This window comes from Gorilla gorilla, chromosome 22, assembly GCF_029281585.2.
Source record: "Gorilla gorilla gorilla isolate KB3781 chromosome 22, NHGRI_mGorGor1-v2.1_pri, whole genome shotgun sequence".
NCBI classification, from domain to species: Eukaryota; Metazoa; Chordata; class Mammalia; order Primates; family Hominidae; genus Gorilla; species Gorilla gorilla.
Window position 1 is genome coordinate 32,116,794 of NC_073246.2, and position 16,126 is coordinate 32,132,919.

General features: G+C 35.2%; 1 protein-coding gene across 1 annotated transcript; it reads right to left on the reverse strand.

Annotated features, from left to right (window-relative positions):
- Positions 1–3,510: 3,510 nt before the first annotated feature.
- CLDN8 (claudin 8) lies at positions 3,511–5,625 on the reverse strand. The gene has a single exon (XM_004062668.5). It carries the CDS (start codon positions 5,451–5,453, stop codon positions 4,776–4,778), a length of 678 nt encoding a protein of 225 aa, XP_004062716.1. The 5' UTR covers positions 5,454–5,625; the 3' UTR covers positions 3,511–4,775.
- Between the last annotated feature and the right edge of the window lie 10,501 nt (positions 5,626–16,126).

The window sequence follows — 16,126 nt, forward strand, 5'->3', positions numbered from 1 at the left end:
TAATTCAAGGTACATATATATATATATATATAGTCTCCCTAATTCTAATTCAAGGTACATATATATATAGTCTCCCTAATTCTAATTCAAGGTACATATGTATATATATATAGTCTCCCTAATTCTAATTCAAGGTACTTAATGTCAATGAGATAATATAAGATATGTGTGTGTATTTATATATGTATGTTACTCCATTGAGACTCTGTGTTCTTATAATTTAATATCTAATTCACAGAATTTTTAAAGGATCAATGAGGTAAAGAAAGAAAAACACCAAAAACATGGGTGGGCATGCAGTTCAGCTACATTCCTCGCTCTTGTCTCTTCCTGTTAGTTGTAAATGCCTTGAAAGCAAAAACGGTCTTGTCCATCCTGGATTCTCTAGCACTTACAGTACTGTAGCTTAATAACTGTTTCACGATGCATGAGACTGTCATTTTGGATACAGAATTAGCAGAACGGGGGTCATGGTGAGAGCAACAAGTGGTACAGTATGAAAAAGAAGAAAATATTATTATTCTATTTGGTTTGAAAAGTAGCTAGAATAGGCAAGATTGATATCTAATTCATTATTTGCCCAGTATTGTGCTAAGGACTTGATGTATATCAACTCAGTGAATCTTGACAGCAACCCTAGAACTCAGGCACAATTTTGACTCCCATTTTACAGATGAGGACCACGAGACATTAGGAGGTTAAGTAATTTGCCTAAGACCACACAGGAATAAGTGACACAGCTGGGATTTGAACACAGCTGCCTTCCTTCATTCCTGGGCTCCAAATCTCTACAACATACTGTTTCTGGATGAAATGGTATTATGTTTGTCCAAGACATAAATGTTTTGGCAAGGTTAAAACATTTTGGAAAATGTAATGGGTACTTAACTAAATGTTCCTATATGAGAGGAAATAATTATCAAAAGCTAATAGCTTAAGGAATCATCACATTTTTTATTTTTTATTCTTTAAATGGAATCTTCTGCATACTAAGGCATACTGTTATTTTTGAGCAGTCAACGAGATAAGTATTTAGAAGCCCTCTAGAACACAACATTTTCAAAACATCTGGAAATTTTGTGTGCTGTAAATGACATTAGTAATTAAAGTTTGGACCAATGGATTAGAAAAATAAATTGAAAATATTTTAAATGCATATCCTAAAACAGTTATCTAAATCTTACTAGGAAAAAAAGATATAAGCATACTAATGTTTTTGCTTTCTGTATTAATGGTAAAATTATGAAATTACCTCTTTTCCTTAATTCAGTTGAATATCCATTTCCCAGGGCTATATAATTAATCATAAAATAACCTGTTGGTAAGATTCACAATGAATACCTGATGTGGAAAAATTATTATTTTAATATTTTATTCTCTATTTTTGCTTATTTTATTGATGTGCATATTTTACATACAACTCCAAGGAATTTTAAGGAGGAATATTATACAAAGAGAAGTGATCCACTATTTCTTCACTCTAGCATTGGGCTAGTTACTTTATATACTTCTTTCCTGCAGTAATCCTACCTTCATTATATGAATGAGAAGAGATTGAGTCTGAGGGGCTAATGAACTTTTCTAAATTCACTGCTTGGGGGTGTGTATGGAATGGTTCTCTCATTTGACTCTTTCAAAAGTTGGTCCTCTTTTTACTATATATATTGCCTTTCATTGGTGCAACACATTTAACGTTCCAAATTCACTAACACAATGAATATTATACCCTATTATAATCCCATCGGACCTTAGAGCCTATTATTCTATCTGACAATTGGAAAATAATAGATAATTACAGTGAGATACATTGGATTCTAAAATTTGCTTCAAGTCATAAAACCAACTAGCTACAATGTGAATACTTAACATCACCTCCTCTGCCTCCCCTGTCCTTTCTATCACATGATTTTTTTTCCATGCAAATACATTATAAAACTTTCTATTGCATGCAATTTGCCACCAATTGAATCATTTTGTAGTTGCCAATGTATCTCTTTCAGAATATTAAAGAGGCCTGTGCCATGTTAATTACGCTAATTTGGGGACATTAACTTTATAATTGTTATTATACTGGTTATACACTGATGTTAAACTGTCTGATAAAATTTGCCTTGAAAATTGTAAGATAATTTTTCCTTCCCGTCAGTTAGCATATGCAAAGGCATTTGGACTTTCCTTATAGGAAATGGGATGTCCTTACCGAGCTTATGGGCAGGCCGTGATGGGACTTGACTTGCGTTTTAGAAACAACTAAGTTAAAAGTATAGATGACAGCTGTTGGGAAAAGACTCTGCAGACAATGACACAAGTCTAGAAGTCTTTTCCAATTATGTAGATAAGAGATGAGCAGATAGTAAAGTGGAAAGTTGTAGAAAGATTTCAGATACTCGAAGTGATGCCATAATAAAAACTAGATGTGTTATTCTGTTTTAGAGAAAAGAGGAGAGAAATAATAAATTGAGTTTGGGACATTTAAAGGGCTTTCTAGGTAAAAGAAAAAATAGTTGAATAGAGACTGGTATTTAGAAGATGGGGCCTATGGATTTCTTCTCCAAGGTGCTCAGTTATTTTTGCTGTATTTTTCCTTTTACGAATGTTTTGACCTGAAAAAGCAAAATTGCCTAGGATGAATGAGCACTTGGGTATAAGAGAATCACCAATATGGAAAAAAGAAATTGCTGGGCATGGTGGCATATGCCTGTAATCCCAGCTACACAGGAGGCTGAGGCAGGAGAATCGCTTGAACCCGGGCGGTGGAGGTTGCAGTGAACCAAGATTGCACCACTGCACTCTGGCCTGGGTGACAGAGTGAGACTCTGTCTCAACTAAAAAAATTTACAAAAAAAAAAAGACAACTATAAGTTTTCCCAGCTCATGGTAGTTAAGTGTGTCATTTTAACATATAAAAATTCGTGTTTAAACTAGACATTGCTGAAAAAAAAATTCACTTTCCTTGAGAGAAAGAGTATTGAGCTATGAGTCCAGGCAGCCCTTTTATAAATCTCCTGATTCTATTGAGTAATCAATGAATTGTTCTGAGATAGCCTCATCTTTGAATTGAACTAATAACATTATCAGTCTCATAAAAGATTTAATAACAATTCATATAAGCAGTAGAGGTCCTAGCATGTAATACATGCCCCCAGAACATTAGACAATATTATTTATTATTTCTCAGAAGTAGACATATATATTTAGCTACAGAAAATTTTTCAAACCTGGCTATTACATACATAATATTTATAACATATAGATTTGCTTGAATTTATAGTACTATCTTAAATTATAAATATATTACCTGCATTGAATATTGGTATAGGGATCCAATGATTATAAGGTATATTGTTGTTAAATAACATAAATAACATAGAGTAATTTATATTTTCAAAAATTAATGCTCTGTTTATCTTTACAAGGCAAATCTTGACATTCTTTCTCAATTTGGAGAATAAAAAAATCAGGCTTTTCAACACTCTTCTACAAGTTAATAAAACAGAAATAAAAGGAGACTAGTGAAAGAATATCAAATAATTAGAAAAATGTACAATTTATTAATATAAATGTATAAAGCAAATAGAACACATTCATTTAAGCTAGACAGATGTCGACACAAACTTTCAAATTGGATTGTCAGTTTCATCAAATTTGGAATAAACAGAAAAATACAGTATTTACAGATTTTAGTAAAACTAAACAGAAATGGTACAAGAAGGAAATTTATTTTTCACAGAACAAAAATGACAATTTTGACTCAGGTACCCACATAGGAGCAGGTGAAGTTCTCAAAGGACAACTTTTTGTTGTTGTTGTTTTTTTGGTAAGCAAATGAAAACCAAGACATATTTTTCTGCTCTTTTATTTATATTGATGAAACCTCAAAGTCTGTACTCAAATACTTATTAAAATATATCCATACATATATGATTTCTTGTCAAAATGCATCATTCTTCTTCAAATACAAAAACATAATAAGAAAAAATATTTTCACTTTCCTAAAACCATCACTTTTTCTTAGATCACACTTTTGTCTTTCTTCTGAGTATAGCTCTGGAAAAGCAGTTTGAATGCAAAGCCCCTTGACAAAATATCTGCTTTTTAAAAATGTTAATTTAATACACAAGAAAAAAAAAGCCTCTGGGAGAAGAGGATAAAGAAGTTAGGATTTTTAACTCCTAGGGTAAAAAACAGCATATCAGAAAGCCATTCAATTTCCTTTACAATGCTGATTAAAGCCTTCATTTTAACCTTCATTATAAATGGAGGACATTAATCCCTAAGCTGTTTTTAAACAATTAATAGTAACCTTCTTCAATCCTATCCATGATTTCCCTGAAAAGCAATAGTTGAGTTCTATTTATTCAGTGTAATGGATTGGCATTTCATTTTAAATAAAACCATATAAGCATGTCTCTATGTGAGATATAAATGTTACACTCATCTATGTACATAATGCTATGTCATGGAGAAATTACAGTGGTAAAATAATGCAGTCTTTAGCAATGTCATTTTGAAGTAAATGATAAAAAGAGTAGATGCTTGAACCATCTTAGAAAACAAATTACTATACTTTCTAGAACAATCAAAGCATTGGGTTTAATATCTCATTCTGCTGAAATAGCTTATAGAATCATAAATAGCTGATGCACAGTTCCTGTAATTAAGATTAGGCAGTTAAGAACAGTAAATCAAAGTTTCTTTGGGGTCCATTTTGAGAAAGTAATAGAGATTTTTGTCATTTGCATGGCTTTATAGTAAAGTTTAAAAAACATACACAACTACACATACTGACTTCTGGAGTAGACGCTCGGTGACTTCTTTCCGGTGTGATAACTTTTTTGGGTTGTGCGATGGGAAGGTATAGAGTATCTGTAGCTACTGCTCTTTTCGTTGCAACAAAAAACGCAGCAGAACAGAGCTCCTCCAACAATCAGCACCAGTGCCGTGGTCCATCCTAAGTAGAGAGCTTCTCCAAGCTCACGTTTTTGGGCAACATTCACTATTGGGTTATAGAAATCTCTGATGATGGCATTGGCAACCCAGCTCACAGGGATGAGCACCACCATGCCCGTGATGATGAAGATGATTCCAGCCGTCAGCAGAATGTGAGCCTTCACCTTCTCATTGTCCCCCGTGCACCTGGTGCATTTCATGCCAAGGATGGCCATCATGAAAGCCAAGAAGGACATCACGGAAGCAGCACACATCAGTCCTCTGGCTGCCTGTAGGTCCGGAGAAAGAGCCAGCAGGGAATCATAGATTTTGCACTGCATCCTGATGTTAGCCTGCCTCACGCAATTCATCCACAGTCCTTCCCAGAAGTTTTCAAAAACCACGATGTTGTTTTCAATGAAGGCCGACACTCTCCACTGAGGCATGACAGTGACAGCCACTGTGCCCACCACTCCAACACCACCAAGAAACAGCCCAGCGATTTCTAAGGCATGGGTTGCCATTATCCTCTGGGATGGGTTTTAGCCAGCTGGACTCCGGAACTGCTACTTCTGCTTTGAAGCAGGGTTCTCTGTGCCACAGAAGAGAACAGTTTTTCCTGTAGTAATGAACTCGGAACCCAGTGGTTTTTCAAATAAGAGCTGCTTTGCTACTTCTGGCCAGATAGCATCCAGTGCTGGCTGGCTGAGATGGCCCTGCTATTGGCTGCAACAGGTAAACTTACAAATCAGGTGTGGCAACTTTCTCAGCCAATAAAAGGTGGATGGTAATCCAGGTGTGTCTAAACCAACACTTGGGTACTTGGAACAGCTAGACCTGCACACAAACATTCTTTATACTTCTCGGTCTTCCAAGAAGACAGCAGTATGTTTACCTGTAGGCATAGTTATAAGTTGTTGCATAAGCATCAAGAAATGAGCCAATCCCTTGTAATGTGAAAGGTGCACCTTGTACAGGCAATTCTGAAACTCTTAATAAGAGCTGCTGGGACCGAGGGATAAAATAAAATATCTGCCGAAGAATTTTGCAACGCTGTTGAAATGCCAAAGTGAAATGAGAGTAGGGGATTGAAAGATTGCTTTTACCTGGGAAGCCACATTCTTTGGGACACATGTGATCCAAGTGATTGATTTAATTTTTCTACAACTTCAAAGCAAGCTCTACTGTGGTGAAATCAGGGAACAGATCATGCTAGAGGACAAAATAAGCTAAAGTAATTAAATACACAAGGCTGTCCTTCTCCTTGGCACTGAAAACATATTGGGGTTCTTTAAGCCAGAAAAAATACTCATTGACACTTTTCTGATAATCTTCACTTATAAAAACATTTTTTGCCAAAATAAAAATCACCAGATGATTATCTTATGTAGTCAGCACTATAGCATTAAAATAAGCTTATGAGCTTATTTTGTGGTGTTATTCTTGCTGCTTTGAATTCCTGGGCTGAAGGAACTAGAATTCTGAAGATGACACAAGACCCTTGGGCCTATACAAATGGCTGATATTTCAAAATAAAATATTTACAAGACAAGGGAACTATATTTACCAAACTGTATTACATTAGGTATTAACCAAATATGTTTTCCTACCTTTTAATATTATGTCTGCAGTAGGACATAGAAACCCCTAAATGCAAGAGAATTTGAACTTTCTTCTCAAAATAATGATGCTCTAACAGTAGTGCTATACTAAGCATAAATGCTTATCTGAGAAAATTCGACTGGCAATTTTCTTCTGGAGATCACCTTAAGCTCTCTGTCTGATCTTTCCCAAGTTTAAGCTGCCACTTCATTTTCTTTTCTCCTGAACATCATAAAAAATGATCTTCTCTTTACAGTTTTACTTTCTCTCTGTTTCATTGGACTACCTTACATCCAAATATGGGAGAAAATCGTTTCTGCTCACTGATTAAACTTTGAGAGTTTCATGGTTCAAAAAATCTGAGTCATTTGTGGATATTATTAAAACAAAAACTATATGGTAGAAAGGGCAAAAGGAGTATAAAGTAGACTGTCTTCTAAAAAAGAGGTAGGACGCATAGTAGTATGAGTTGTTATAATTTTGTTAAACAGACGTTATAAACGTTATAAAAAGTTAAAACTTAATATTTACAGAAACATTCTCGTTTGTTGACCTGCGAGGTGCTAAACTTCAGGGTGTCCCTTAGGCTGATGCAGAAAATATGCAGCATTTGGCCGGGGCGGTGGCTCACGCCTGTAATCCCAGCACTTTGGGAGGCCGAGACGAGGTCAAGAGATCGAGACCATCCTGGCTAACACGGTGAAACCCCGTCTCTACTAAAAATACAAAAAATTAGCCGGGCATGGTGGCGGGCGCCTGCAGTCCCAGCTACTCGGGAGGCTGAGGCAGGAGAATGGCATGAACCCAGGAGGTAGATCTTGCAGTGAGCCGAGATCGCACCACTGCACTCCAGCCTGGGTGACAGAGCAAGACTCTGTCTCAAAAAAAAAAAAAAAGAAAAGAAAATATATGGCATTTTCTTCATCAAGTTTCTATCAGTTACAGATTTGTGGTGGAGGGAGACTTAGATTAATCTTGGGAAAATAAGATTTTAAATGTTGAGATTTTAAACTTCCAAAGTTTAAGAAGTGAGCAGAAAACATTTTCTCCCATATTTGGATTTAAGGTAGCCCGATGAAGCAGAGAGAAAGTAAAATTTCAAAGAAAGGATCATTTTTATGATGTGAAGAAGAAAAGAAAATGAAGTAAAGCTTAAAGATTTTCCTTTCGTGCAATCCACAAAAGGAAAAATGACATATAAACAGAAGACATTTTTCATCTTTAATTGTCAAACTGGGAAAAAGGAGTGATTGACAGAACTGAAAAATGAAAAACAAATAATATAACTGGTTGAGATAATGACTAAGTGAAGCTACATTTTAAGGGATGTCAAGGCATGTATTGATTCATTGAAATTTGTTTTCGAATTCCCGTGTGGCATGTTTCTTAGGAGCTCTGTTTAAATACAGCTGACTATCCACATCAACACAGGAACGCATGAGACAGAAGCAGAAAGCTCTGCCTCTGAGTGCCTCAGCCGTTATGGGAGCTGCTTCCCAGGTACACATTCATATTTCTTGGCTTTGCGTATTACCAAACCTCTCTTCCCTTAAGGCTTGAATTTTACCAGAACTTATTTTACATAAAAATATTTTCCTTATTTCAAAAATATTAGGTACTTTACTATTGAAATTGTTCTAGCCAAAAGATGAGGATCTGAGTGGGAAATTAACACTAGGTTCACATTAGAATTATTGTACAGTTAATTCCCTACTAGGAAGTGGCCCAGGGTTTCCAAATAGGTTCCTTATCAGACAGTGATACAGTTAACTCCATAATATTTGTAAATAACCATGTCCTAAAAGACACTGGAATAAAAAGACAGAAAAAAATGGTAATATTGAGTTTGCTAAAGACAAAAGGGGCCTAAATTCAAAGATAAAAGGAAACTGTTATCTACTTTTCTGTCCTGCTGAATCGATTAACTTGGCTACAAAATTCAGATAGCAGTAATAGAGATATAACAGATTAATAACATTTTTACTCTAATTTAGAACTACAGAGCAAAATACATCGATTATTCAATAGTTTGTACTTCCATTTCCATGAAGAACCACAGTACTACCAAGAACCCAAGAGAGAAATGAGAGCTCATGTCAACCCCCTCTCCACCCTCCCTTGGGCTTTTCTGTCTGTCAACATCATCATAAGGCATGATTTAAGTTTAGCAATTAAATTTGCTAAGCTGCATTCAGCCCTGATAATAGCATAACACAGGCAAATGCTTTTTCTTCCTAAATGATAACATACAAATCACTATCAGATTGTCTTACGCCCATTAATCCTTAACCTAATTCAACTCCACAGTCTTGGATTTCTATTAATTCTTATCACTGTTTGAAATAATTTTTGCTTCTGCCTATCAAGCAAAGGTCAATTTCGTTTTCTGGATTTGCTTTGTAGTTTTCTGTTGTGATGACAGTTTTTCAAAGGTGTTTATTTTTAACTATGTTTCACTGTTAATTAACCATACTTGGCCAACCATCTTGTCCTGAGAGAATAAGTGAACATATCAATAGGTCTCTGTGTTGTTCCGAAAATACTGTTGTGCATTGCTGTATGTTCTCTTGAACCATCATCTTGTTTGTTTTTCATGATGGCCAGCTATGCTTCCAGTTCTCTATCCATTAGCAGCCCTCTCTTTTTACCACGTCTCTCTATTTTCTTTTTCTTTTTTTTTTTTTTTTTTTTTTTGAGATGGAGTCTCACTCTGTCACCCAGGCTATAGTCCAGTGGCTTGATCTCAGCTCACTGAAACCTCTGCCTTCCAGGTTCAGGCGACTGTCCTGCCTCAGCCTCCCGAGTAGCTGGGATTACAGGTGCACACCACCACAGCTGGTTAATTTTTGTATTTTTAGTAGAGGCGTGGTTTCACCATGTTGGCCAGGCTGGTCTCGAACCCCTGACCTAAAGTGATCTGCCCACCTCAGCCTCCCAAAGTGTTGGGATTACAGGTGTGAGTCACCATGCCCAACCGCTCTTTTCACCACCTCTGTGTGATCTATTTTCAGTTGCTCTGCTTAAAAATGAACTCCTTCCTGCATAGAAATTGCCTAGTATCTTAGCCAATTCAAGCTGCTTTAACAAAATACCACAGTCCAAGTGGCTTGAACAATGGAAATTTATTTCTCATTCTTCTGAAGTCCCAGATCAGGGTGCCAGTGTCACTGGGTTCCAGTGAGGACCCACTTCTCAGTTTACAGAAAGCTGTCTTTATGAGGTGACTTCACATAGCAGGGAGAAAGTGTGAGCTCTAGTCTCATTCTCTTCTTATAAAGACACTAATACCGTCATGAAGATTTCACTTTCATGACCTCATCTACAACTCTCAAAGTTTCCCTCTCAAAGACCTCACTTCCAAATCCCATCACATTGGAGGTTAACATTTCAACATATGAATTTAGTGGGTACACAAATATCCAGTCCATAACATCTAGCTACTAACAAATTCAAGCAATCAAATTTGCATAATTCTGAAGGGTCTACTGGTGCTTAAGAACTTTACCCATATTATAATATTTCCAAGAAGAAATATTCCAGTTTCCAAGATGAAAAAAGAATGGTGAACATGAATTAAAAAATCAATAATAGAAATAGTGTCATGGTCATATTTTTACCTTTCTTTTGCTTTTCATTGCATTAAAAAAATTAAAACCTGAGTATAGGATGTATTCTGATATATTTTGAAAGACAGGTCTGTGTATTTCATGTGATATATTTGATGTCTCTACTAAAGTACTGGAAATCCAGGGAGATAACTGAAAAAAGCAAAACTGTGTACAGTGGAAATTTTCCTATAAATTAATGAGTAATTTATATATGGAGAATTGATGTGAAATACCCTAATTCTAATGATTTCAAGAAAAATTTTAAAAAAGAAAGAATTTGCTAGTAATAGCAGCTACTGAGTATTAAATGTTCTCTATACAATACATTCTTTTTATCACTCTACCTTATACTTAAAACATTTTTAGAAAGCAGGGGTCATTACTCTCCTTTTATAATTGAATAAATTAAAACTCAAGAGAGACTGCCTTTTTTAAGGCCACACAGACTTTGCTGGTTGAATCTACAGAAATGGAATTCAGAAGCAGACCTAAAGCCCACATTCATTTCTGTATTGCCTACCATCTCCTTAAAGAGAACTAGGGAAACAGAATTTCTTACATTGGCATATATGGTCAGAGTTAATTAAGATATAAAATATGTTCAAAACATTTTTCTTCCTTGCTTAGAACATTGTTGTAAAAATTTTGCATGGCCAACCTTTGCAATTTTTAAAACATACCTGCTTCACTGAAATTTGAAATCTACCTCTTTAGATACTCTATTCAAAGGAGTTTCTACTGGGGAAATATTGGCGATTTCAATAAAATTATTCCTTGTTTAGAATTTAAGAGAGTTCCGTGTGCTGAAGGTACCAGTGGCACCCCTTTTTCCTTCACTTCCCATGCTTGTCCCCATCTTCGTGATTCCTTAATTACAGACTAGGTCGTGATACTGAATGACCTAACCACCACTGAACAAGTATTTGGCTAAAGTAAGCATTAAACTATTTCAATGCAATGAAAGTGAACAGTTACATGTGTCTGTGCCCTCAGCTAATTATAATACAGAGAAACTTTCCTTTGTATTTTATAGGAACTTCTTAGTGACCAACAGAGGAATGATTCTATGGTTACCTTCATTAGTCCATTAAAATTGCTTTTTCAGGTGACTCACTAACAACTTTTCTTTTTACCTTTTCCAAACGCTAAAATAAAAAAAAAAAAAAAACATTTTTAAGTTGTATAAAACTGTTTTCCACATGGTTATTTTTGGAATTGCTTGAAAAACAAATGTTTTTTAAAAATCCCTTAATCTCCCGTAATAATCCTTTCTACTGAAATGTAAAGCATATGAAGCATTGAATGAGGAGAACAAAGGGTCCATAATAAAAGTTTCTGGCCAGGCAGAGACTGTAATTAGTACTAAAAATGATAACATCAGATAATGAACAGGACCAAAACAGAGCACTTTTCATAATTTTATTTTGAATCCACAGCAATTCACAAGTTTAAGTCATGTTAATTATAAAAAGGAAGAGAAGAGAAAAGGCACATAGGATAATAGATAATATATTTAATATGACTATGCTTAAAATAATATATTTTAATAAATATTACTTAATACTAGTCATAAGAACTACTTAATAATTACTAATGAACAATTAAGATTAAGTGATATCATATTAGTTAACCATATGATTTCAGCCTCCCAACGCCCTTATTAGAAAGGCCCTTCATTATGTCAGTTTTACTAGGAAACTGGAATTTACAAAGTTTAAATAACTGACCCAAATCCTCACAACAAACTGGTAAAAAAGCCAATATGGGAACTCTATTCTCTCAAACACCTGAGGCTACACTCTTGACCCACTATGTGCTACAAGTCATTATAGACCTACCTGTAAACCTAATTGAAAGCTTGCGTCACTGTGTAGTTTTATCTCTTATAAGGCATATAAGTTTTGGTAGATCAGAAGGAGTTCTCTGAAACAATGTCCTTCACATGGTGAGTTTTCAATAGGATTTTGAGCATTATAAGGAGAAATGAAGTGTTTCCATTTTCTGCAGCAAAATGCATTGTTTAATATGAGAAATCATAAGATATGAGGGCAATCATAAGATATAAGGGAAAAGTCCACACAAATGGAAAACACATACAAGTGTGCACACACACACACACACACACACAATGTCCTTATAAGCAAACAATGAATATAGGAGCACAAGAAACAATTTCCCCTGTAAAGTTGAAGTTAACAGGACAGGGAACAGGACAGGGAAAAGTAATTAACCGGGCAAATAGAGCTAAGCCACATTACTGATTAATTTACAAAACAATTAACTTTCCACTTAAAATTCAAATTAAGATGCTGTCTGCCTTAGGCAACCAGTGTTTGCAAATTTTAATAGGGCTAGACATTAAGTGCCTTACTTAAAACCAACTTTACATGGCACTGGGTGAGAATATTATTGGAACAAGCAGTACATGGCATTCTTGGGTTTCAGTTATTTTTTTAAGAGAAAATATTACAATATATAACAATATGCTGGATGCACTAATATTTTTTCAATGAGAATATGAGTAAAACTAAAAGTTATTCAACTCCTCATCTCAAATATTTATAGAGATTTTGTACTTTCTGTAAAATTTTCAAGACAATGTCTCATAAAACATCTTCTGAACACTTATTTTCCAACCGTTCAACAAGTATACTATGTACCAGGCCCTGTGATAGACTCTGGAAACCAAGAAATATGAGGCGTAGTTTCTTTTCTTTGTAATTTTACATCCACAAAACTGAGGGGCTAGTGGAAGAAAGAACTGCTGAGTCAATTAACTTTGTCATTGGTTAAACTTGTTAACCAACTATTCTTTTCACCTTGAAAAAGCATACAAGTAACCACGCAGACAGGTGAGAACAGCCACCCTTCACTCCATTGAAAAAAAGCAGCTTCCAGGGTTTTGATGTTTTCTAAACAAGATCGAACAATCAATGAAAAGCAATGCCAGGAGTCTATAAACATTCAGCAGAGGTAAGCTGGCTGTCTCACGTTTTCACACACCTTTCTGGTTCATGCAGCTCCTATTTCTTGTTCTTATCTTTATTTTTCTCTGACCTACGTTCCAGATATCTTTAGAATTGCTGCTATGGGGAGCTGTATGTGATTATCTGACTGGCTTCTGGGCATCTTTCTCATAGTTTCAACTGGACTTTTGATGTCTCACACTGGACAACAACATTCTATTTCATTCTTATGTCACCAAACTGGTTGGTCCCAGCCCACATGGCCTCCTTCCTGGTCACGAGCTTGGAACAGGGAAGCACAAGTTACTTTTGTACATGACAACAGGAGAGAATATTAGACTCAAAACAGATCTAAAAGAACATCTGATGTACACTTCATTCTGTACATGAGGGGCTCAAAAGCTCCAGGAAGTCAGGAACCACCTCTGTTCTATTCATCTTCGTGTCAAAGTACTTGTGTAGTGCCTGGCACATAGACAGCACTCAGTATTTATCTAATACCACGCAAATCACGCTGAAATCTCTGTGCCCAGTTCTTGATATTTCCTTGGTAACTCGGAAACTATGACACCGTAGACAAGTAAACTGCCTATTGCTTATTTATGTATTTGTCTTTTAAAAAATCTCCCAATATAGAATATAAATGTCATGAGCCACATGATTTTGTCTTGCTCATAAATGTATCTCCAACTACTAAAACATCACCTGGTTCATAGTAAGAGCTCAGGAAATATTCCATAAATAAAAGAAGAATGTAACTTAAGAAAAATAACCTATGTACCCAGTATTGTAAAAAAAAAAAAAAAAAAACTCTCCTATTTATAAGTTATATAATATTTTCAGTTTGTTTTTTCAGGTCGATACTTAAGCAGAGAAGAACCTAAAATAAAACTCACCTTTGGCTGTATCAGCCCATCACTACGCCTCTGAATATGCCTTCTTAAGAGGTAAACTTATGTCCCAGTGGGTTCATGAATTTTACTTCAGCTTTCTTTAAGTTTCCTAAGTATGCCCTGTGAACTGACCTTCATTTTCTCATTTATTCTATCTCATTTCTCTCTTCTCAGTATGCAAATCCCATTTTTCCAATGCTTGCTATTATTAATCCAATATCCTTCCAATTACCATGGCAAATATTGATGGACTAAGAGCCTAGGCTACCATTTTTGTTTAATATATAATTTTACTATACCAAGGAATCATTAATTATAATTATTTTTCTCTAAATATATTAACACAAATCCAGAAAAATACAATATAGAATAATACATAACTAATAAAAATTAATACACATATACTTTTAAATTTTAGAAAGAACTTATATGTATATTTTATGCAAATAACTTATATGTATGTTTTATGCACTTTCTCATTGAAGTAAGATTTATTTTGCTGTTACTTTTTAGGAGATGTTTGATGTCCTAGGGAATTTTAGTGTTTTTTTGACCATCGCTAAATTAGAATTCTTATTAGTTAATGATGTTGCTAGGAATGGGATTTCATTTGGAAGAAGCATTAAGCTACTTAAATAGCAATCTCAACTGTATCAGCCTACCTTTCTCAATTTGCCTTGTGATTTAATGTAAACTCGGAAAAGGGAGAGAACTTCGACTACAAGTAAGTGAACTGTAAGTTCATCAGCTAGCCATTATTGGTGGCTTCTTTGGCTTCCAAAGAAGAAGCTAACTTAAGTATAAACCTTGAATCTGTGACTTAATGTGGAAATAATTAGAAATTTGCATGGATTACCATTGTTCCTGTGTTTCCCTTACTTTTCAATCAAATATTGTTTCAAATTTCATGCTAGCTTGAATAACTATTTTTGTAATAAGCAAAACAGAAAAAACTAACTTAAATATATGTTTATTATATCAAATTTTTGATAATAGCTATCCCCTGGATAGTAACCCAGATGTGTCTATGTGTTTGTGAAAAGAAACCTATGGGGTATGATGTCATGAAAAATCGCTTTCAGGTTTTGCTGCATATTCTGCTATGTTGGTAGAATTCAGTACATGAGACTATGTTCACATAGCACAAAAATAAATAACATATAGTATAATTTTGCATATAACATCTATCTAAATTCAAATATAGTTCTTATCATTCACACTTGAGATCCAGATTCCATTTAAACAATATTTATTAATCTTCTATCACATGCAGGAAATGTTATATATTACTGTAACTAAATTAGGTTACTCTTCAACTTGGCAATGGAAAAATCCCCTTTGGCATAGACTCTGCCATTAAAAAAGAAGTTGGTGCAAGTTTTACAAAAGAAGTGAAATTTTTATTGGGGCCATTCATGGTTGACACTCAGAAATTATAGTGGAGGAACACCCAGAATAGAACAGATTAGAAGAACAAGCAGCTGCATTTCCATACCTCCAAGCTCTGTTCTCACAGTCTGTAATCTAACTACATTGAACTTCACTCATCTACATGTTTGTTATTTCTACAGCCACACTTTACCATCTTGACTCTAGGGTTGAAATCCCAACTACTATGAGCCTTTTCTTTCAGACACTGGTCATTTTAGAAAATGTAAAATCAATTAACCAAGTTCAATTCTGAAAATCTCTCGAGTACATTTTCCATGTAGAGAGAGAGTTCTCTGGCATAAATAGGTTCAGTAATTAACAGCTTGACTCAAATGTCATTTTGAAGGATTCATTAATTCACCTCTTCTTTAATTCATCATATGTTGATTACTTAGTAACTACAGGGCAGGCTCTGTTCAAAGTACTGGAGACCAGGGCCGGGCGCTGGCTCACACCTGTAGTCCCAGCATTTTAGGAGGCCGAGGTGGGTGGATCACTGAGGTCAGGAGTTCAAGTTGAGACCAGCCTGGCCAACATGGTGAAACTCTGTCTCTACTAAAAAAAAAAAAAAAAAAAAAATTAGCCGGGTGTGGAGGTGTGTGCCTGTAGTCCCAGCTACTCAGGATGCTGAGGCAGGAGAATCGTTTGAACCTGGGAGATGGAGGTTGCAGTGAGTCCAGATGGCACTACTGCACTC

Coding starts and splice junctions, on each gene's coding strand:
- CLDN8 (XM_004062668.5), bottom strand. CDS start 5,453: ATGGCAACCCATGCCTTAGAAATCGCTGGGCTGTTTCTTGGTGGTGTT.